Source organism: Juglans microcarpa x Juglans regia, chromosome 3D (genome assembly GCF_004785595.1).
Source record: "Juglans microcarpa x Juglans regia isolate MS1-56 chromosome 3D, Jm3101_v1.0, whole genome shotgun sequence".
In the NCBI taxonomy this organism is placed as follows: domain Eukaryota; kingdom Viridiplantae; phylum Streptophyta; class Magnoliopsida; order Fagales; family Juglandaceae; genus Juglans; species Juglans microcarpa x Juglans regia.
Window position 1 is genome coordinate 9711946 of NC_054598.1, and position 25914 is coordinate 9737859.

The 25914-nt window shown below is 32.9% G+C and overlaps 2 protein-coding genes across 2 annotated transcripts; both read right to left on the minus strand.

Moving 5' to 3' along the window:
- Positions 1-893: 893 nt before the first annotated feature.
- Positions 894-1638, minus strand: LOC121254445 (probable calcium-binding protein CML16). The gene has a single exon (XM_041154495.1). It carries the CDS (start codon positions 1604-1606, stop codon positions 1124-1126), a length of 483 nt encoding a protein of 160 aa, XP_041010429.1. The 5' UTR covers positions 1607-1638; the 3' UTR covers positions 894-1123.
- A 1991-nt stretch (positions 1639-3629) lies between these two features.
- LOC121254414 (proline-rich receptor-like protein kinase PERK9) lies at positions 3630-10313 on the minus strand. Its single transcript, XM_041154449.1, is given in 9 exon segments — positions 3630-4114; positions 4231-4392; positions 5107-5254; positions 5395-5471; positions 5558-5628; positions 6321-6407; positions 6488-6646; positions 6649-6897; positions 8393-10313. Coding segments are annotated over 9 exon segments (2226 nt in total). The 5' UTR covers positions 9486-10313; the 3' UTR covers positions 3630-3934.
- Between the last annotated feature and the right edge of the window lie 15601 nt (positions 10314-25914).

Here is a 25914-nt window from a genome sequence, read left to right on the forward strand (position 1 = left end):
TGTTTATGTGGACTTAGTCATAGGACATGGCAAAGGGCACTGATAAGTTTTGAGAACTTTTATTATTATCCCTTCTCGTTGTTATTTATTATGTGGCATGACTACTAAGTTTTCAAAATTCTTACTTAGCTCCCCAATTGAAAAGTAAGTTATAATTTTACCCCCTCTTTTAACATTCAACTCTTAATTATCTATGTTCATCCATTTTAATGACAAATAAATTACATTTATATTTCAAAATGCGGGTAAGTGACAAGTTTGACAAGTTGGGGCCATAAAGCAAAATATATAATATTATGGAAGATAGGTGTAGCTTTCCTTTTTGAATATTTTGTACTACACGTTTATGACATTATGTATTTCCCTTTCATGATATTTTGGAGGGTTGGGCTCGTTTATTTTTACTGTGAGATAAGTTGAGATTAAAGTTAAAAAATTAAATAAAATATTATTAAAATATATTTTTTAATATTATTTTTATTTTAAGATTTAAAAAAGTTAAATTATTTATTTTATTTTGTATTGAAAGTTGAGAAAGTTATAATAATTAGATAAAATATAAGATGAGATGAGATAAGATATTTTTTGAAAATAAAAGAGGCCAATTGTTATATAATACATGTATTTACTACCTATGAATCTCGTCAGCTCCCTATTATCAGGGCATCAATTTTCTTGACCTCCCTATAATAATCCTTCAAATTATAGGGTTAGTATCTTCTACTACTCATCATCTCCAAATAGGAGAACAAAGTTTCAAATTTTCAATCCCCACCTCTTTTATATATATATAAATGCAAGCAAACCAACAAACAAAAGCGTGTCGAGATTTTTCAAAAACTTCATAAAATTCTACAAATATTTTCAAGATTTTCATTACTAAACCTGCGAAGAACATTAACGAGAATAATTAATTTTTACATGAAATGTCTACAGAAACCTCTAATAGGGTAGATGTCAGATATTATAATGTTCATGAGCTGATCATAGATTGTTCCACTCAATGAGAAGTCAGCTGAAAACAGATGGAGAAAGAAAAATTAATTAATTAATTAAACATAGAGAAATTATGGTCAAGGAGACCAAGTCAAACCATCCATCATCTCTCACGCCATTCATGTTCCTATGCGACCGCGAGGCCAAGAAAATCGGAGGCGGACTTGGCCATGAGGGTCGAGAATTCGTTAAAGCTAATGACGCCGTCGCCATTGGTGTCGGCCTCGCCCATCATTTCGGAGAGCTCGCGGTACGTCAAAGGGTGACCCATTCTGGCCATGGATCCGGCGAGTTCCGCCGCCGTGATGTAGCCGTTACCGTCGCGGTCGAAGGACCGGAAAACCTCCAGGAGCTGCTCCTGGTTGATGAGCACCTGCTCGCTCATGTCGGGCAAGATTGCCTGGACAAGCTCGTCGAACTCGACGGTGCCGTTGCCGTTGGCGTCCATGTTGGCCAGAAGGACGTGGAGCTGGTCGCCGGAGGGCTTGAGGCCGAGTGAGCGAAGAAGGGCCGCTAATTCCAGCTGGGTAAGGCTGCCGTCGGAGTCCATGTCAAAGCGCATGAAGATTTCCTTGAGCTGCTTCAGCTGATCCGATTGGAGCTTGGCCATCGTGAAGATAAATGGAAGAAAGAATTGGGGTTTGACTTTTGAATCTTCGATGCGTTTGCGGAGTTATATTATGTTTTTACAGACCCAACAACTCGTTTCCAACTTTTATACTATAATTTGATAAGCGCTAAAATATGACATCATCCAAGGTAGATCGATGATGCTTTAAATTGAAGGTATTTTGTGTAAAATAATTTTGATTTTTTATAAATTATTTTATAAAAATACTCCGAGTGTGTAGATAATTATATGTATCTTATTTTCCAAATAGGAATCCTATAACCAATCACCAATTATTTTAAAGACTTAAATTGATAAATATAAATGAATTTAGATATTTACATGTGTGGATTAAATTCGTATGTGTAATATATGTGTATTATTTAATTAAATGAGATGAAATGTACAGTCAAATATTGCATATAGAACCATGGCTAATGTTAATGACTCGTTTGGATAGTAAGATGATATAGTTTTAAATAAGTTGAATAAAATATTGTTAGAATATTATTTTTTTAATATTATTATTGTTTTGGGATTCGAAAAAGTTAAATTATTTATTATGTTTTGTATGAGAATTTGAGAAAGTTGTAACGATGAGATGAGATCATTTCTCTATCCAAACAAGCCCTAAATCATAATTTTTTTAAAAGTGTAAATTGAAGAAAAGAAGTATAAACTTAACTATTTAGTTTAATTTCTAAAGAGTTTGAGACAATTAAATAATATTGGAAGTACATATACATAATCTCTTATCTTATTGTAAGATATATTGTAATTGGAAATTAATGTATAGGAAAGTAATTTTAATGGCATAATATCTTGTGATAAAATAATAGTAGTATGCTATCCTTGCTCTTAAAAAATTATATAGATCAGGCAAATAATTTTAATACTACAACATTTTACTATAGAATGAGATTACAATATCATCTACATTTAAGAGTACATAATAATTTTTTTGGAGTAAGCTTGTGAAGTTTCAAGAGAGAAAATAGACAAATGAGCCATATTTAAGTAAAGGTTTTTTTTTTTTTGTTCTGGGATGCTGTATTTGGTTGTTATTTTACTAATAATGGACCACATACTATGAAAATCAATGTCATATGAGAATTATAAATAGAAAAGACAAGGTTCATCAAACACAAATAATCTTAAATCCAGAATAACATCAACCTAAATTTAAACGAGACGATCTAAAACATCGCTCATTCTGTCTCTCCCAAAATCCAACGTATTCCAGCTTCATTTTGTGAAAATGAACGAGAGCTATATTCAGAAATTACAATGCTTTGCACTTCCGTCTAAAATAGAACCCTCGAAATAATTTCTGCAACTATATCATTATAAGCCATGACCGCATAAAAAATAAACATTAGTCTAACGATTTGAGAATGGACCCAAACGATCATTCCTTGAGATATTTAAGGACATAATAGAAGGCATCATATCGTGTAAGGCTCGCCTAATAGCCCCAATGGATTGGATCGAGTAGTAAAGGTTAGTGGTATGCTTCCTTTAGATCTAAGTTTCAAATCCTCTTAAGTGCACACAATTTATAAGGACCATTGAAATGAGGAACTTTCCCTTGAACAAAGTACACTTGCGGAAAACTTCTTGTCGAGAGTCTGTGTACCTTGAAATTAGTTGGAACTTTATTTTCAAGCATTGGTGCCAATAAAAAAGAAATTCTTATGCAGGGAAGGATGAGAATCGCCAGAAAGCATTTGGTCTTTTACTTGCAGACTCAGAGCATTTTGCTGTTGTAGTCTGTTAATGTGGCATGTCCAGAACACACACTCGAAGATAATCGCTTGAAAAAACCCAACTCAGGATATCCTTACCACAAATTTATTTGCAGATTAAGATGTTATGCGTTTGCCTTATGTTTGGTGCCCCAAAGTTCATTTCCCCAGCATGAACCATAAAGCTTCTACGTACTGTTCAGATGTTGATTTATGAAAGGGGTAATCAATATCAGAGAAGAATCAAACAGCATCCCGATTGTTATGCAAGTCTTGGGTGACAAAACTGAAAAATAGCTTTATTAACACTATCTGTGGAAACAGATTTTCATCTTTGATTATACAAAAAATACAAAAGTACATAAGCCCCATACGTATTGGAGCTAAAAAAGAACCGAGCTTCAAGAATCAAGGGGTTTCAGTCTCTACAGCTGATGATGTCTATTGATTGATGGGCGATAAGTACACACACTCTCGGTTGAGCCAGACTCCAATTAAATAAACTTGAACAAGGCTCCAACCCGGCTTGGCAAGCCCTGCTGGTTTAATTTTATAATCTCTCACAATATTTACCACATCCTCTTTAACTATCCAGGCTACTTTGGCTAAAAAAATCTGTACTGTAATTTTGACTACCAAATGCCATTCTTTGGAACAATCTGATTTCTGCAGACTGTTGTGCAGAGTTAAATACCTCACTTTCCCCCACTCTCATTCCGTTGGTTAGATCGGAAGTAGCTAAACCATCAAAGGCTCTAACCACCTGAGAAGAATAAGAATGCCAAGAAAGATGATTTCCATGCATCCATTTTTCAATACCAGGAATTAGAAACAGTAAAGGAAATATTTTCAGATGTTTGCATCAGCAAATTTTATTACCTGTCCCATTCGTGGCCTCTTGGTAGCTGAATGTCGTACACAAGCAGCAGCTACCTCAATCATATGGAACATTTCACTCTCAACATAGTTCATGTTGAGCCTTGGATCTGCCAAATCTGTAAATTCTTCGTTGTCAAGTGCATGACTTAGCAAAGGTCGGGCCTGAAATATAAAGTGCTTTTTGCTCAGGAAAGTTTGGTTGTAAAAGATTATAATGTGACTAATGCACACAGTGACGAAGCCATAATTTTGATCTACAGGACTTAAGAAAAAAGAAAATTTATGAAAATATTAAAGAATATAACTAATGAAATAAATAAAAAAAACTCGAAAAAATCATTATTACTTAAACTATATAAACATAATTTGTAATTTATTTTTGACTCAGAGTGTAAATTTGTTTTCTGCTCCGACACAAGCTCATTAAGAATTTGACAAAGGTTCAAGAACCATCATTCTCCATATCTCAGGTAATTACAGTAATATATTTCATATAAACCCCTAGGGGTTCACTCAAGTAGTAAGGGCTTTGGTCTCAGTGGTATGCTCCCTCCAGGTCTAAGGTTTGAACCCGTAAGTGCAAACAATTTCTGGAGGCCACATCCATAAGTGAAAAACCGATGATTTACCTAATCTTTGCGATTGAGACACATTACACAAATCCGGGGTTTAACCTAATAAAAGATATGTTGCATTTCCACGGTCTCCAAGATTCCTCGTCATCAAAACAATATATTTCTTACAAGTAATATATATAGTTATCGACACATTAGTTTGAAAACTTTGAAAAGTTCAGATATTTAAAAATAACAAGTTCAGATACGTTGGTATTCAGCTGTAGAAGAAAACTTGGACCATATTGAGGGAAAATGTTACCCATTCAACTAGACTCTCATCTCCCAAGGGTTGCGCTGTGTCCACAGGCTTCCTTCCAGTAATGAGTTCCAGCAGCACAACTCCAAAGGAGTATACATCAGATTTATCGGTCAGTTTTCCACTCGATGCATATTCAGGGGCCATATATCTGAAACCAATAAATAAATACAATCAACATATACTGCATCTGAAAAGACAAATGTTTTCCGAAGCAGGTTTACTTTAACTATTAGATGCCCAAAGGCCTTTATGGGCACATGGACTAATAGTTATAAATGGTCTGCTTACCCAAAAGTTCCCATGACACGGGTGGTTATGTGTGTGTCTGCATCAAGAGCTAATTTGGCAAGCCCAAAGTCTGAAACCTGTAAAGTAAAAAATAGAAAATGTAGTCTTCAGATTTACACACAAGAATATTTCTCAATCTAGCTTTAGAAAAAATAGTGCATACCCGAGCTTCAAAGTTGTTATCTAAAAGAATATTTGATGACTTAATATCCCTGTGAATAATTCGAGGATGACCTGCCATATGCACAAAAAAACAACCTCAACAACAGATACGGCAATAAAAAAGAATTTGGTCAATAAAAACCTTCTTTTCAACCTTCTCTAGTGCTAAAGCTTGTGCATGTGTCAAGGTAATATCTTATGGCTATCATGTTTTAATTATCAATAGTTTGGTTGTATAACTATACAAATCAAGCCCACGTTCTGTGTATGACATTCCCCAAAACCTTGGAGGAATATTGAAAATTGGAAACTTTATCCCAAGATCATAGTGACTTCCAGAATTGATATATAGATAACTGGAGATAGCATACCCTTGTTTGTCAACCAATATTAGAGAAAAAGCAATCTTCATTTTGGAACTAACAATAAGGCCACAAATCCTTCTATCCCCCCCCCCCCCCCCCCCCCCGCCCGCCCCCCCCCCAAATCTTCTTTTATTTGCCTGGATTATATTCATTGGAGAATGTCCTTCCTCATTATAGTAGTACATATGAATTCTTAACAAATGTACTGAAGCCTGCGAATTATGCCATTGTTCCAAACATCAGAGCCCAATCATTTCCTGGGACTGCATCTGGAAAGGCTGCAACTTATAGATCTTGTTATAGAACCAACATAACAATACAAAAGGGTCCTTATGTAATGGTACCAGTGTGAAGGTGAACATTATCTATCAAAATCTAGAAATAAGTATAGATAATTACAGTCCTCATGGAGATATGCAATTCCACGAGCTGCACCAGCAGCAACCTTAACACGCGTTGCCCAGTCCAGAGCCGGCCTGCCTTCATCTACAAAATGAGAGGGCAAGGCAAACGATCAGTAATCCATTATCAGAAAAAAAGGTGCTTCAGCTTAGTAATGGGTTTACCATGAAGATGGAAATAAAGGGTATTGTTCGGAACATAGTCATAGACAAGCAGCCTTCGGTTCTCAGAAATGCAGTAGCCAACTAATGAAACCAAATGACGGTGGTGTATGCGACTGATAGTCTCAACTTCAGCCTTAAATTCTCGCTCACCCTGTCCCCACCAATTTTTAGCTGCTTTACTGCTACCTCCCTCTCGTCTGGTAGGTATCCCTTATACACAGAACCAAATCCACCTTCACCCAGTAGATTCTGATTTGAAAACCCATTTGTGGCCTTGAATAGTTCTTCATATGTAAACCATAACCTGGAATTGCCCAATCCACCTGGTTCTGGGGGAGAATACACAAAATGACTGCTTGAACCACTTTGTACAAGGGGAGCTGAAGAATTTGTCTTTGTAATGGATGAATCTGGACAAGTTATACAACTTCTTAACTCACTTAATGCCATCACAATCAAAATCATGTAGTTCCATATTGTTTGAAAGAACCAAAATGAACTAATTACAATCTAAAGATTATAGGTCTCCAATAACTTTTAACCGAAGTCTGACCTAAATATAAGGTTTGACTACGAGTTTCATCCTCCAACTTTGGTCCTTCCATCAATTTCATTCCTGAACATTTAATCGTGTCAACTTCGTTACTGTATTTCCTAGATCATGTCAATGTTATCTTTGCTGTCAGCTGGAGGATGGAAATTGCTGACATGACTCACAGAAATTGTCCAAGCCATTGCTGACGTGGAATTATATCACACCATTTAGATTCTGGAGGTAACAAGATCAATATGATGAAAGTTCACCAAGAAACAGTGATGGAAGAAAAGATCAAGTTCTTGTGAAGGCTTTGAAGGTCGGTAATGGAAAGAAAGTAAGAGAGAAATGCATGCATTATATGATATAAGAATTCATGTCAAAGAAAGTGATGACTTGGAAAATTCCATGAACCATGTAAGCATTTCCTGTGCTCCAGGAGACGGTTAAGGAAATATTGACATGTTTTACCAAATACGAGGACTAAATCGATACAACTAAATATTCAGCTACAAAATTGACACAACAACCAAGGTTGGAGGATGAAAGTAGAAGTTTGACCATATGGACACAACCAACACTGGTTATGACTCCTCTAATAAAAAGGCTCATATGAACCAATCTCTGTGTAGAATATTTAAACCTCTTGATTTTGTTGCAAAAACATAGATTTCCCTTAAGACCTTCCGTATTCTGCATATCCTATATACATATTATCCCAGATCATCATTGATAAAGAATCAAAGATGGAAGTTAGAATAATATCAAATACCTAGGATCATATCAAATACCTGCAAAACCCTGAGTGTTATTATAAAATTCTTACAAATTCATTCTCTACTCCAAACTCTCAAACCTACACACTCTACCACCATGCACTTGTTAACATTTTTTTATCAAAATGAAGCACAATCCTGATATTTTGTTGAACGAAAAGACAGAATTTTATTTGCATTCTCTGTTAAAAAAAATCATCTTGGACTAATGTGCAACTGTGCATATTTCATCTTGGTGCACACGTTTTACCCTCTTCTTTTCTGTGAGAGTGAGAGAGAGAGAGGAATTAGGAAAAAGAGAGCAAAAACGTGACTCCTAAACTTCTCATAATTTAACCAAAAATTTTCAATTAAATGGAAAATACATTTTGATACTAAGACAGCTTGTCTAAAGTCACGGTACTATCCAGCCATAATCCTACACAGACAAAGACAGAACATCTAAGATGTAGTCCCATAGAAAATGGTAGTTCAAATCGAATGTCTAGGGCATCAGTAACCCTAATAGATACAACAGGCAAAAAGCAACCCCAAGAAAGGAAAAACTGGAAGGCTAAGCCAATTACATTTAAAACATTATTTATTAACATGTACCTGATTTTGCAGAGGAGACCAGAGGGGATGGCACGATATAGCCGCCAAGTCCGGAATATTGTTTTCTTTTCTTCCTCATGCACCAGACAGCCACTCCAATGAGACTAAGCACTATGATTCCCGCTGCTACACCAATAGCCACTATACCAATGGTACCAATGCTTCCACTACCGGTGGAGTTTGATTTTTCGACTCCATTAGGACTAGTACTCTTGGTCTCTGGATCATTTGATGGTGGGATTGGATTGTTATCAGGAGATGGGGGAGAAACATATGCAGGAGGAGGTGGTGCCATGGGTGGAAGGGGTGATGATTTTGGAGGAGAACTTGAAGGTGGAGTTTGATCAGAAACGGGTGGGGGAGTAAGCCCAGGCGGTGGAGGTGCATTACCTGAGGGTCCTGATGCTGGTGGTGGAGGTGCATTACCCGAGGGTCCTGATGCTGGTGGTGGAGGTGAATTTTTGGGTGGCTTGGATGGTGGTGGTGGTGGATTTTGAGGGGGCTTTGATGGTGGTGGAGGTGACTTCACCGGTGGTGCTGATGGAGCAGGAGGTGAGATTGGGGGGCTAGGGTCTGCAGGTGGTGGAGGCGAACTTTTTGGAGGACTTGATGGTGTTGGTGGTGGCGGAGAAGTGGGACTTGATGGAGGTGGATCAGGTTGAGGAGGAGGAGGAGGAGGAGAAGGTGATGTTTTAGGTGCCAATGGAGGTGAAGTCTCAGAAGATGGGGGTGGTGACGTAGGTGCATCAGATTGAGAAGGAGGTGATGTAGGTGCCAATGGGGGTGAAGTTCCAGAAGCTGGGGGTGGTGGGGCCCGTGGGGGTGGTGGGGCCGGTGGGGGTGATGCTGTGGGCGGAGGGGGTGAAGTTGAAGCGTTAGGGTCCGGTGGATCAGCACCGGTCTGAGAAGGTGGGGAAGTTGTAGAGGGGACTGGAGGAGAAGCAGTTTGTGGGGGTGGACTAGTGCTGGAGGATGGTTGTGGTGGTGACGAAGTCGTGGGGGGCGGTGGAGAACTGGTTGAAGGAGATATAGTGGTCGAAGGTGGTGGCACGGTAGAGGGAGATGAATCCGGAGATGGCGCCGTGCTTGCCATCTAAATCTTTCGTATATCGAAATCGTTCATGAATTCACAAAATCCACTTAATTCTCACTCAAAAGCTAAACTTTAATCCAACCTCAGCGATTAATTTCCAATCTTACGCCAAACCCGAGTTTCATAACTTGAAGAAATTTTCAAATCACCAAACTTTTACCAACCAGACCCCAAAGGCCACGCACTCTCCACTCTCAGCTCATAAACCTCGTCTACAGCAAAACCCAACATGTCTGGCTAGGTTTTGAGCATAAGTCCGATTACCAATCACTTCTAAAAGCAAACCCAGACGGCCTATTACTTCCAAAAGCAAAATCCAGATCGTCAAGGAGGGTTCTTGCTCATCAATGAACTCAAAAAAGTAAACGATATTCTATAAAAAATGATCGTAATGAACTGGTTGAACTTAAAAAAGAGAGAGAGAAAGAGAAGAAGAAAAAAATGATTATACCTACACCTAAGGTTTATCCATGAACACACGAAATAACGAAAATTAAAGGAGCAAATGTTGCAACTTCCATTCCGTTTGAATTGTCTAGAAAGACGAAGAAACACCAAAAACCTCACCTTTCTTTCCAGAATGTCACAACTCTATTATTTCTTCAGCTATTGAATTCCCAACCGCATTTTTCTTTCCTTTAATTCGCGGTCAATCTTCAACCTTCAAAACCTCTCTCTGTCCCTCTCCTCTCCTGCATGCATAAGGGACGGTACAAGTTCAACACGGAGACAGATTGTGGGGTCCCGAATCAAGGATGGGACCAAAAGAAACAGTGCAATCTCTGATTCTCTATTCAGATATAAACAGTGAGATAGAGTTGCTACAAATCATTCTCGCATCATTTATTAAAAAGTTGAAAATATTCATAAGATTTTTAAACACTCTGTTTCATTTTGCTTCCTTTTTCGTTAGCTATAAATGGTCAATTCAATTCAAGATTTTAATATATTATTGGTAATAGGCTAATTAGCAAGGAAACTACGAAACGTAAACGCACTGCAATTCAAATTGTCAGCGCTTGCTCTATCTTTATCTTTAATTCCTTTCACAATCGTTTTCTGGAATCTGAATAATGCAAAGTTTTGTAACGTGTAACAAGGTGAAGGGTCTAAAAGTTTGCTCTTTCTTAACTGCTGTTTTACAGCTCATTTAGATAGTAATATAAGATGAGATGTGATAGTTTTAGATGAGTTAAATAAAATATTATTTTTTAATATTATTATTATTATTTTAAAATTTAAAAAAATTAGAATTTTTTATTATATTTTATATAAAAATTTAATAAAATTGTAATGATCAAAAGAGATGAGATAAGTTAATAGTATTTCTGTATCCAAACGAACCTGTTCATGTTCAAACATCTTTCCTTTTTTTTTTTTTTTTTTTTCTTTTGTTGAAATTGTTTCTGCTCAAACATGAAAGTTAGAGATGTGATCTATATAAAAATATGGACGTAAAAATGAATATTATTCATTTAAAAATTTAAAATAAGAATAGGATAATTATCTTCTCTGATTCAGGTAAAATGAATAGGATTTTATTACAACATAGACAAAGATTCTCTTTATTTTTAAATGAAATTGGTATAAAAATATAAAATATCTTGATCATTTCACTATAAATAAATAAAATTCAAAGGACCCTATTAGGTTGTATTAGACGTGCAGATCTATTATATTTATTATTGTCTTTGCAAAAATCTTTAATAATTGTAAATATTTAATGAATTATGATTAAAAAAAAAAAAAAAGAGTAAGGGACTGTTATTTTGTACTATCATGCTGATTTCGTCTTTGTAGGGACTGTTTGATATTATAAATTATTAGTGTGATTTGTCTGCTTTTCCTTTTCTTCTTTTTATAACAAAACTTATTCCCTAATACCTATTTTTATACTTATCTTTTTATAGCCCTCCTGAGTTTGGCGGTGATATTTGAAAGCCCAAAGATCTGCTTACCTGTGAGTTGATATAAAAATTTATTTTTACAATTATAACCTTCGGATGAACTTTAATATATATAAACACGAAAAAGTCCTGATCAGTAGATCGAACAGTTTGGCAAAGGTTGTCACATCGTATTAGAAAATAGAAAGACCTCGTTAGGAACAAAGACAAGCATTACTTATAATTTTATAAATCTCCAACTTGTCTCTTAGGTGGGTCACCCCTGATCTGATCACCACCATTTAAGTTAAGATACTATGATTAGTTTTAAAAGTGGGCTTATTAGCAAAAGAACCAAAAAGGACCCATACTATATTCCCCTCTGATTTTTTCCTTTTTGTGATGGGAGGGCCAATTGGGAAACTAATTATAACTATTTAACTTATTACTCTTTAGTTCATGGCTATTAAGCTTCTTTATGGATATTAAGAATATTTTAGATCATCTGTAAACAGTAATGAAATAATTTATAAATATTTTAAAAATAATTATTTTATAAAACAGATCATTTAAGCTCCCGTTTGAAACTTAGACTAACTAAGCTTAGCTTGGATTGAGAAACACTTTCAACTCATCTCATCATTATAACTTTTACAAATTATTATATAAAATATAATAAACAATTCAACTTTTTTAAATTTTAAAACAATAATAATATTAAAAAATAAAATTTTAACAATATTTTTTCAACTTTCATCTCAACTCATCTCATCTTAACTCATTATCCAAACCTATCCTAAGCTCAGTCTAATTTTAAGCTGAGTCTAACATCTAAACATCTAACTCTCAAATCATTAAATCTATCTCAACTCAAAGCATCTTTAATCGTGGGACTTATAACTTTTTTTAACTCAATATCTCATTTTACGCGGGATTCATAATTTTTTTTAATTTCTTATAAATACATTTAAACTTATATTAATATCTAAACATATCTAAACTCATCTTAAGTGAGTTTTATAAAACTTATTCTACTATTTTAATTCACTATTATTTATAAAAAATTTAACTAATCTCAATTTAGCTCAATACACGAACAGGAAGTGTTGTACCTTTTCTTGTGTTAAGTTTAATGTTGGCGGGCCAAGTTTGCCAAAAATTTCATGATCTAAGGCAACCCGTGAACCTCAATGGTTCATGACTTGTCGTGGGAAAAAATGGTTGTACGTACGTAAAAGTCAATTACTTTGGTTCTTGTGATATATTTTTATTTTTCTTTTACTTTTTTTTATTTTATTTTTTATTTTCTGTACTTTTTGTCTTTATCGTTTACGCTGTGTTGGGAGGTGTCGGTGGTGGCAATATTCATATCAGCAAATGATTTCCAAAGCACACAACCTTGTACGTTTGCATAATTGAGGTGCACTATTGCTAGCTAGCTAGGTCAATTTTTTGGCGCTTAGTCCACACTGCATGCGCGCCAACCTTTTGGGTAGAGCAATCCACAAATCTTGAGGACACAGGCGAAGTCACGATATTTATAAGTTTAGGAGGGTTGAATATTTTTAGTTTAGGTTGAAATATATAATTGAATTTAGATTCTTAAGAATAAAGTAGTACAATTAACAAATAAAGTGAGTAAAAATATATAAATAAATAAATAAATTTTCAGATTTTATTCTTCCAATAATTTTGAAAATTTTATGTGTAAGTTATATATGAATTATAAAAAAGAGATAATCATATGTTAAGGATAAACTAAGCTTTGGGTTTTATGATAATGTGTAATAATAAATCATATTAAAAGGTTTTAAGTAGTACATGAATTTTTTCATTAATTATGTTTTATTAAGATAATTATAAGTTTTAAAAGATAAATAATATAAGCAAACTCTATGAAGATCAAAAGCTAATTTAATAATGAAAAAAATGACCCACTTAAAAAATTATGGACAATATAGTATATACCCCTCTTTAGTTTTTTACGAAGGGCGTTGGCTAGCTTCGTCCCTACAGTCGAAGCATGCATGGAGCCTGTTGCATGGTTTTGGTGCTGCGCGCCCTATGTTGTTTCTTTCTTTTTTACGTTTTATGATTATGAAAATAAAGGAAAAAGATTCCTTATTTTGATTTTTTTTTCAATTTATATATTTATATATAGAGTACTAATTATAGTCGTGAAATGTGTAAGTGTCATGTAATCGCTTTGAAAAAAAGTAGAGTTCACTATTAAAAATTTAATTTTTTTTCATGTGGATTGTGTATTTATTTACTTTTTTTAAAATGATTGCATGACGTTTGTATACTCACGACTGCAACTATCATTTTTCATATATATATATATATATATATATAACATGTCATGATGAGACTAACGGAAAGATCAATTTTCAAAAGTTTTGATCGGAGTGATCAGGTTCGAATTGAACGATCCTAGTGAATAATCTGTGATCTGTAAGCAAAAACGCAGATTGTTTAACCCCAACTATTAAGCACTGTAAAACAGAATAAATGCTACTGAATTAATTGTTACTTGCTTCAGCATGTTCTAATTCCCAAATGAAATAATAACCATTCATATCAAAATAAAACATATATATATATGTAATTACTTCTACTTAGTTGTTTCTCTCAAGGTATATATTTTATATATGAGATTTGTTAGGTACAAGCGGTTTGACGCACCAAATTAAATACTAACACTCACATAAATTTTGTTATTATAAAAATAAATAAAAGAATGTCTTATATTTAATATTGATACGTAGTTTGGTGCACGAAATCGCTTATAAAAAGATTTTTCCTTTATATATATATATATAAATATATTGACCTTTCCTTTCTGATATGTGTCTGAGTCACGCACCCCAGGGCATGGGGCTTGGATCCATATTCCTCTCACCCACTATCGCATTTTATGGTGGAAGTGCTATTAAACCCAAATTAAGGCATGTGGCCCATTCCACTTGCGGTTCTTTTCGACGATGAGGTCCATGCAATATTGGTATTTTCAAAGGGCTCAAAAATTAAATAATTCTTTGATTCCACCCCCCCCCCCCCCCCCCCCCCCCCCCCAACAGAAAGTACTATTATATATACTTAATTAGCATGATCTCAAAGTCCAAGTGCTCAACAGTATTCCCAGCCCCTGATGCAATTTCTAGACATTTGTTTGTACAATGATCTTGCACCACTCCAATCATGATCATAATATGCCCATCTATTCTCTTCATGATCATCACTATTGCAATATGAATGTAATGATCCTGATTGGTTTGCTGTTTGTATCAAAGGAAAGGTGATGGAAATGGTGATAGAAGGTTGCTGCGGTGGAAAGAACAATGTGCATGCAAGATGTTTGCTGAATTGAAAAAGAGAAAATCACAAGTTTGTACTGCTACGAGAATACTTCGAGGGTTCCCAAACCTCCTAAATGAAAATGAAAATTGTTTAGAATATTTTCCAGATGCTCAACAACGACCCCTTCCCTGCACATATACTAGAAGACAATAACCCTAACTCAACAACCACCAAACTAAGGTCATGAGTCAATTCTTACTCACACTAGCTAGGCCCATGGGCCACTAACAACAACTTAGCAACAATAAAATAAAAGATAACAAGTAGGAGGCCCATCAAGCTCAGCCCAATTTAATTCGGTTTGTAACAATGAAAATGCTCAACCTAATTTGGAATCTATGGTTGTAAATAAATTAGTCTGTTCGATAGCCCGCTCGGTACTCGATTGGTTAAACTTGAATCGAACTTGACTCGTGAAAAAAAAACTCGTTTGTGAAAGCAGATACTCGCTCGATTTGTAAATGACACATACTTGACAAAACTCGACTCAACTCGGCTAAGTTGGCTCGTTAAGGCCCGCTTGTTTATGCTTGAGTCGACTCGTTAGCTCAACTCGATTAAAACTCATTTATATATTAATAAATATATACATACACCTATGTATATATACATATATATGTATGTATTAGCTAATAATATAAGCATACCACTTGTATAATTAAATATATAATATGTAATCTAATTACTTATATCTATATATTGAATATACTTCATAGGTATATTTTATAATTTGTATGATAATTAGTCAATAAAATTTAATAATTTCATATACTAGTATGTGAGAATGATATATGAAATAGATATATGCCATCATATTAAGTGTATGTATTAATAATATATGTAGGCATATAATATATTGTTATTTTGGATAAATATAAACTAGTTAGATATTAATTATTTATAAATTCTTTAAAATTTTATAATTCAATAAAGGTTTTATTTGTTACTTGTATAAATTCAACATTAGATTTTTTATTTTTTTTATTAATTATTAAATCTGATTCAAAAAATAAAAAAAAAATAATTCGAGCTCATACTCAAGCTCGGTTTGACTCGAACTTGTTTGTGAGACGAGCTCGAAGTCAAGCTCGAGTTGAGAGTTTAGTTTATCGAGTCGAACTCAAACAGAATAAAAAAAATATCTCGAGCTCAAACTCAAGTATTTTATAAGATGTTGCCAAACTGGAATCCAATTGAAGTAGTACTCATGACCAAATTAGCTAGCTCCAATTCAACTCATAATTTATAAGATGTTGCCATGGCCATCAGGCTGCGTCGTTTGAGAGCACTGGACAAATACGTACAATTCTCATGAAGATCGATTTCATTTGGATTGATACCATGCAACACGTACGTACGTGTAAGCTGTTGGCTTTGTGTTAGCTAGGTTGGTAGATCGGTACTTTCGAGTACTGCCTAACGATCACGCCCACATCTGCTGACGATCATGTTTGAGTTATATTATTATATGTATTACAATTTATAATTAGTGTATTATTTTTTATTGTTAAGTGTTATTTTTACCGTACGTGTCCTTACATGTAATTACATATATTTTACTTTACTCTTTGTAACTAATATAAATACCCTTGTATTATTTTTACCAATTAATTCAATTCATGAAGTATTTCTTTCAATGTGTCTATATTTGATATGGTATCAGAGATTTTCTAGTCTTCCACACGATTCTGCGACTTTCTCTCTTCCTCTCATGGCTCTGAATGCTTCTTCTTCCTCTTCGTTGGAAAAATCTTCTAGTCCCTTCTTTCTTCATCTAGAAGATAGTCCTGGTATTGTTCTCGTTACACAGTCTCTCAATGGTAATAACTATTACTCATGGTCTCGATCGATACACATGGCCTTGTTTACGAAGAACAACTTAGGATTTGTTGATGGAACTGTTCTCAAACCTTCAAATCCAACCGATATCCAACGCTTGCTTATTGGATGCGCTATAATAATAAAGTAATCTCCTGGATTCTCAACTCTATTTTGTCTGAGATTTCTGCTTGTGTTCTTTATATTAATACAACACATGAGATCTGAAATGATCTCAAGGAGCGATTCTCTCAAATGAATGGCCCCCGTATTTTCCAATTACAAAAGTCAATTTCGACTCTTTCTCAAGACCAATTGACTGTTAGTGCCTATTTTACTAAGCTGAAAGGTCTTTGGGACGAGTTAATCAATTACAAACCGATTATGGTTTTTTCTTGGAGAGCTGTTCAAACACTTAATTCTTATGTTCAACAATAGCGTATACTTCAATTTCTTGTTGGTTTGAATGAGTCTTATGCCTCTGTTAGGACTCAAATTCTTCTAATGGAGCCGTTGCCTCCTCTTAACAAAGTTTTCAACCTTGTTTTACAAGAGGAACTACTTGACTGAATTTATAGATCCAACTTTTGCTACACTTTTGATGAACCTGTGATAGGGATATCTATTTACTACTAATACTTTTGGCCAGTCCTATATGGGAAAGCTACTCTTGATGGAGAGGGTGAAGGAGATGCAGGTAAGATGGTTTATTGCATTAGAATAAATTCCAGCCATATTAACTCAATATCTATGGTAGGGAGATGTTCAAAGACTTGAAAAACTCATAACAAGGGACTGCATACTTTGTTTAAATTGCTGTGTTTGCAATTTGATAGTTGGTAAACCAACTGGACATTAGTTGGTATAGATAACATAAAGTATATGATTTAGTACAACTGAAATCAATCTTGTCTCAGGAACTCAATTTTGTAACAGTTATGGTTGTTTTATATACCCTGTAGTACACAGTTTTGGGTTGGCCTATTTATTGTGATTCTTTAATGACCCATATCTTGACATCTAGATATTTTGGGATGTAATCAGCAGGCATGCAGGGAATTTCAGTTGCACTTAGGGCGCAGTTGGTTTTTTTTCCTTAAATGATTTAACTTGCAAACAACTGTTAGATCAAACTAGAATAAGCATACTAGTGATGAAGACCAGCTTTAAGATACCTAATAACATAATATTAGCAGTTAAATTTCTTATAGAGTTACAGATTTACATCATTCTAAATCTATAATCTGGTTGACATCTAAATCATTAATATTGAATATGATAAAATAGTGAATATGATAAAATAACATGTGTTTCACTTAGTATTCTCAACAATTTAATTTGAAATATGCCATGGGGATTAATTGCCGGGAAAAAGAAAACTGCATGAATACCCAAATAGCCTGGAAAAAATGGAAATGTTTAGACATTTTAAAAAAGAAGGGAAAGGGAAAAAATAGAGATTAATGAGAGGAAGGCAAAATATGATAGAACTATCATAATAATTATACAAGAAACCGTAACCCTCAAAGATCACCAGTGAATTAGTTCAAGGCCATAATTGACATCTAAGTTATTTCCATTCATATCTATACTATTTATGCACAGAATATGTAGGGACAAACTTGCTTTTAAGCCAAGAGGGGAGTGTCTCTCATGCCTCTCTCTCTCTCTCTCTCTCTCTCTCTATATATATATATATATCACAATATATATAGGCGGCTTGAGAAATGCCAGCTTTGATTTGACTATTTGATAAATGGAAATATTAACCACGTACACATGCATGTGTGAAAACAGTGAGAGAATATTTTCAGTCTTCTCAGTAAATATATAAGTTTCAAGATATATAGACTTTAGAAACCCGCATGCAATCCCTGCAAATATGCCATGACTCATATGACTATAGTACTTTTAATTTCTTCATTCATAATCACCATACATATAGTACACTGACATACTGCTTGCATGCATGCATGCACCTTTATATTTTATATGTCAAGAACATGGTTGGATTTAGGAGACACCATATACAAGTAGTTATATATATTATATGCAGGATGTGCTAGCTATATATATATATATATATATATATATACACACATATATATAAACCCAGAAATCTATATATATATATATATTGCTTTTATATATGACTATTGATCCACAGTGAACATCTATGTGTGTGTGTGTGTGTAGGTATATGTGTATATGATCTATGTCATTATATTTTGATAAGGAAATTTCCTAAGTTAATCTGAACCTTTACCTAGCAAAAACTGGATGCTGAGAATCTCAGATTAACAAAGTGTACAGTTGGTTTTTTTTTCCTTGAATGTGCTAATTTTGAAATGCTTATTAAGACATGTTTGAGATAACACATGTTTAAACTAAGATGTTAGCTAACATAATGTGGATTAAGATCCAAATTGTGCATCAGCTTCAAGACCCATCATAATATTGATTAGGAATATAGTAGTAGTTTTTAGCTGTACATATTACGCCAATGCAGTAGTATATAAATTGATGGTTATTAATCTGTTCGTGCTATGGTCTGAGTTTATGTTGTTGTTGTATTGCAACAGGTCAATTCATCAGATTTTAAGGGCAATACTGATTTGGTTGTGGTAGCCAAGATCCCAAAGAACTGCTGGATCATTCAAATTTTCTTATTGCTTGTATGTACATGTACATTTTTTTGCGATCAGATAGTAGTACTGTTGGCATGTTACAATTCCAAGTATGGATTAAATGTGGGACTGCTAAACCAAGTTATAAACTCATATATTTGAGGGATTTATTTCTATCTGAGGATTCTTATGGCATACTGCTTTCAGTTGACATATAGTGTGTAAAGTCTTCAAGTTAAATTAGGTTTTTTTTTCTATCATTGATATATTAATGGACAAAATGCAATTTCCCCATAATGATGATGATATATATAGGAAAAATACTGACAACAACATTGAAACAATTATAATTGAAAACAGATTGCTCTCAAATGTCTCTATAATTATAGGGAATTTGAGAGTAAAGTACCATTGAAAACAGATTGAGGAAATTCAATGGTCCTCCCAATATATTTCCTCAATTTGTTTTCAATGGTCCTCCCAATCTAGAAAACTAGTTTCCCTAGATAATCATACTGATAACAAACAAATCGACGGTAAATACATCCCTATTGGGTCGAAATACACAAATAAAAAAAGCCAAAAAAAGATTCCCTGCAATTTCACAAATTGCCGAATATGGGTTATCGTATTACTTACCTAGGGTTTTCTCTGGTGGCTTGGAAACTGTAGCTAACTTCACTGGTGAATCCAACTCGCCGAGATGGATAATGGACTCTGCGACAAACATACTGGCACCGGAGAATTGGTTGTTTGTGAATAACACACACTCGCGGCTAGGTATCAGGATTTTGCGGCGATTTCATTGATTGGGTGGATAGGCAGCTGCGGCAATAACCTCAGGGTCAATATCAACGTCTAAATCCGTCATAATTTGGGGGCAATCTTCGACGGTTAGGCTTGCGGCGAAAAACGGATTAGGTGTCATGCTGAATTTGTGGCGTTTGTTTTGCGATTGTAAAACTGTGGCTTAAGATCTTTACCCGCAATTTTGGGATTTATTGTGACGAGAGTATGTCGCCGCAAAAGCCACATAATGTTGTAGTGCAAATTATGGACATAATAGATCAGTATAAATATGGAAAGTTGTCTAGCCTAAGATCATGCACATAATAGATACAATTAGTGCAGACTTACAGGGATGCTAAAGATACAATATTTGTAGCCATTGTCACTGCACTGGTTATTGGTTAAGGCCGAGAGTTACGTTGTACGCTGTCATGGGAGATGTCCTTATTAATGATGGAGCCATGAATTTATCAATATGATCGATTTGTTATAAAGAGAAAAATAATTAAAAGAAAAAATAATTTCTTATTTTCCGATTTCAAGAATAGCACTAAATATTATAACTAGCTATGTGGCAAGCTGGTATATACCCTTGAATGAAGGCGAACAAACAAGAGCATGAAAGGTCCCGGACAGCAATATATAGGAATGAATTAGACCAATTATACATATCACTTATATATATAAGTATTGCCTAATATATAGGAATGAATTAGACAATACTTCAATCAGCTGTATATCATTTATACCTAATAATCGCTTCAAGAAAAACGTTTATTTTAATCCAGATTTTGATTATAGAAATGTCATTTTTGTCACCAATATTTTATCTAGAATAAACATTTTTCTATATACTACATATATATGTAGAGAGAGAGAGAGAGAGAGAGAGAGAGAGAGAGAGAGAGATGTGAATATATACATGCGGAGTTATATATATCATCCTGCCCGAAGCTAGCTGGTCCAAGTATTAATAATAGCGAGGCCCCCTGCAAACAGATGACTGACGGCCATATATAAGCTAATTAACTAGAGTCAGTAGTCCTCCTACAATATTAGCAAGGAATGACCAATATATATTAAGAAACTTAACCAAATATATATAGAATTAGAACCATTATAAGTTCGTTCCTCATTTTCCTGCTTAACAACTTGGGCATGCATTACAAAAGATCAAGAACCAAATAAAATGGAGGAATTTCGGCATCATTGATATATAGTATATGTAGTATGTATATACTATATATATATATATATATATATATATATATATGCATGCATGCATGGGTTTGCGCATAAACATAATGATCATTTACTAACGTAGCCACCATCTCTCACGATTATCGGATCTGTTGGAATAGAAATTAAAATAAAGAACTTCCACTCCGGCCTGCAGCTCATTAATTATTCTCTCCGGAGATAAAGAATCGCGGCATATGGGGCAGGTTGGATTAACATAGTTCTTGGGTCCAACCCATCTGTCTAAGCAAACTCTGTGAAAGATATGCTCACATCTCAGCACTCTAATCTCGTCTCCATCTTCCATCGTGCACAGACACACAGAGCATTGCACTTGGGTACAACCTCCTCTGCCAGGCTCCTGCTCGTATCGTTCTATGCTTAGTTCTTGAAGATGATCATCACGATCATCACCAATCTCTGGCCACGGTACTTCAAGCTGCTGCGCGTTATACTTAGGCTGCTTGGAGAAAGCACGGTAAAGCAAGCAGTTGCATGCCCATTTCAAATTGGTGAATATAAGATATATGTAATTCCACATGATTGATGGGCGAGTGATGATCAGAAAGCCGAGATCAGATAGGGCTAGAAGAATTATTGCAATGGAAAAGAAGAAGAAGTGCTTTTAAAGACATGGACGTGCGTACGTGCACCGATTGCTATGCTAGCTTGTACTCGTTTGTGTGTGTATGAGGTGCATCACTGGATCTATACAGCTAGTTAGCTAGCTAAAAAATGGCGGAAATCCTAAGCTTCCCGAATGGATTTTCTTAAGTACAATACTCTCCATTGAATAGAAATTAGACTAAAATTAAAGTTCTCTTAAATTATAATTACCACTGTCATCACTCTACGCTCTACATTTTATGAAATACCCTACACCTTAAGAAAAACACTCCCACATCTTATAAAAAAATTATAGGTGTGGGATAGTATAGAAATGAATAATGACTGCAGATAGATAACATTCTTCTAATTAATATGGTAATTTTGAGTAAAAGTGAGACCTTTGGCAGTAATATTACACGAACAAGAATTAATACAAGAAGTTTTCCAGATTATACAAGACGTACATGAATATTATAATATCTAATTGAGCCAAATTAATTAATTGCAACATTCCTATTTATCAATCGCGGGAGGATATAATTAATATATATTATATTTATCCTCAAAATTAAGAAAATAGATTACAATAGATAGATCGATTATTGCGAAACATATATATATATATATATATATATATATATATATAAAATCGTCGCGCAATAGTACGTACTCTTCTACAAATTATTATATCGCGCACTACCAATTTATAATCATGAACTTGGTTTATTTAATTTAGGAGTAGTGATACATGCATGGTGCTGCCCCACACCCCGCCCTGCACCATGCAGGGTAGGGGTTTTGCAACCCCACCCCACGCCCTGGTGCGGCTAGGGGATATATATTGGGATCAAAACCGCCCCCGCCCAAGTCACAATTTATTGCCTAAAAAAAAATTTTAAATCTAAATTATAATATAATTTAAATTATATTAAAATTTTTAAACGTAAAAAGAATTTAAATTCATTAAAATTATATTTTGTATTGTCTTGATCTCCTAAACCAACCTTTATATAAGAAGTCAAGATAATACAATAGTCATACTTAACAATTTTAATTTTTTTTTTTTAGTTCACACGAAAACTAACTAACTAGCTAGAAGCCCAACAATTTCAAGGATGTAATTAAATGACCGAAAGTATATATTTATATATATATATATATACACTAGCTATAGCTAGCTACGTACCATCCTCTTTAACTTTGTATAAATGTAACCGGTACGTTATATAAAAGAAGCTAAGCATTTCGAGAACAAGTACTACGACATGATCATTTTAACACTACCAACTTGGCGAATATTTGTGACTGTTCATGCAAAAACTCAGTACTAGCATTTTATTAGTTTGTGGACCCCACCAACATTTTCAATAATATATATATATATATATATATATATATATATATAAATTCAGCTTTCAATTTATAATTTTATTTTATTTACGTGAGATGTCAAATTCTTTTTAGTTGTGGTGCACTCACATGCGTTGGCTGTCACGTGACTTGATCAGGAACACATCATGATGATGGCGGCAGGACTTTTATTAGTTTATTTGATGGAATGAGATGGATTTTGCAGCACGTTCACCGCTAGTTACTTTTGTAATTTTATTTTATTTTATTTATTTTTTTAATATTTTTAAAAAATAAAAAAAATATATTAATATATTTAAAATCACTTTCTTTATCATTAAATAAAAAAAAATAGTCAAATAAAGCAGTAAAAATTGGTGGACAAAGTAATTTTTTTCTTTTTGTAAAACTTATTTTTATGTCAAATTTGAAGGGAAGTAGCCCAAAAGTGCATCCAAGATGATGCATTTTATATCTATTTTTAATTTTTCTGAAGTGTTGCCGCTACATGTAGCATAGATTGTGCACACATGTAAATATTTTTTTATTTATTTTCTCTCTTTTTTTGTACTTTTACTCTCACAATAACTATTCTTATACTTTTTTTTAATACAAAATATAATATTTAAATGATATAAAAAAATAGATAGATTGATATATAGTGTATTATAAAAGTTAATATATAAAATAAAAAAAAAGTAGATTTTGATGATGTATTTTGAATGAGGGATGCGTTACACAGAATTCTCATTCTGCACATCATTTAAAAATATGTGATTTTACTTTTTTAAATAGTATATAGAGTGTAAGATTTATGTTTAAAATTTTTATGATAGGATAAAAGAATACATCTTGAATGCCCAGGCCAAAGAATTTATAAATTTTAAGTTTATAAATTTTTTTGAAAAGGGCTAGTACTTTTTTTCTGGTTATTTAAAGGAGTTTTTTTTTTTTTTTTGGATGTATAGTTAGATACATAAAAATGAAAATGGGATATTGGTGTGCAGTTTGAATAGTGAGATAAGATGAGATAATTTTAAATAAAAGTTAAAAGTTGAATAAAATATTGTTAGAATATTATTTCTTAATATTATTATTGTTTTGAGATTTGAAAAAGTTAAATTACATATAATTTAACGAAAATTCACAATAAAGATGTAATTTTCATCTAATTTATTATTATTAACCAAATAAAATATAAAATAATATATGCTATCAATTAATAATAAATCATTAATAATTAACCATATATAAAATTATTTTATACATAAGTAGCAAGTAAGTATGAATAATTTATGTACACAATGAAATTATTTCATATTCATTAAGTATATATAAATTAATAAAAAAAATTATTTTTATATTTTTGATTTATTATTAATTGATAGCATAAATTATTTTATATTTTATATGGTCAACAATAATAAATTAGATAAAAATGACATATTTTCAGTGAATGTCATGCACATGAGCAGCACATGCAGTGAATTTTCATTAGATTTAACGTTACTGGTAGACAAAATGAGGGGATTGAGAAGTTTTAAAAGTTTGAGAATCCACTTTGAATCAATTAGTAGTTTCGGAGGCACATTGTAAATTGAGTGACAGTTCGAGGGGTAAAGTGTAAATAATCTATATATATATATATATGAGTTTTGCTACTCATCATCTTCATACATCACGTATATAATTTTTTTATTCTTTTTAAACTAATTGAATTCTTATATTCATCATCTATGTACAACATATTTATTAAGAAAAAAATTAAATTAAATTAAAAAAAATGTGATGGGTAGTATATAGAGATGAGAAAATAAATTATATATATATTTATTATACACTAGCAGTAGGGTAACGTCCAAAGGATGTTTGCCTATTTTTTATTTTTATTTTTATTTTATTTTTACCTAGTGATTAAAGAAGTGTTTTTTAATGATGTTGTAAATTTTTTATTTTTTTAAAAAATGTTTATGATGATTAAAAATATACATAAAAAAAAGAAAAGAAAAATAAAAAAAGTGAAATACACATTCAGGATACATTTTCGGATTACTTTTTCGGTAGCTGTATCAGTTCTTTTTAGCTAATTAAGAATATTAGCATGTTTAAATTATGTTAAAACTTTAATTATTTATATAGTTTTACTTTTTTAAAAATATTTAACAAAATTTCATCATTTATTTAATGATGAAATATTAGTATTTTATAAATTAAATTTGATAATTTATTTATGATATGATATTTATATATTAATTATATATTTAAATTAATTTAAATTATTAATGATGAAAGATTATTAATTTAAATTCTTTACCGAAATTTTTTTTAATTTTTTTTACTTAATGATTAAGTAAGTGTTTTTAAATGAATATATATTTTTTTATTTTTAAAAAATATTTAAATAGTTTAAAAAAATAGTGAAAGAAAAGATAAAAAAAATAAAAAAAAGATTTTGTGTGTTCGGTAGAGGCTTTTTGTAGAAATACGTAGCAACGTTCATATCAAAATACTGTTCACGTGAACAGTAATTACTGTTTATTACTCGTTTATTTATTTATTTTAAAGACAAAGAAACTTTTATTATTATTTAGATTATTTAAAAAAACTTAAAAAAATGAAAATAACTTGAATAATAATCCCTATTTTTTACTGTTCACGTTATACATGTTAAAAAAAAAAACGTTATACATGCTAAAAATTTTTAAAAAATAAAATAAAGTAACATTATAGACGCTTTTAAGATATTGGCAG

Bases quoted from the DNA above. Each gene is read 5' to 3' on its own strand.
- LOC121254445 (XM_041154495.1), bottom strand. From the start codon at position 1,606: ATGGCCAAGCTCCAATCGGATCAGCTGAAGCAGCTCAAGGAAATCTTC.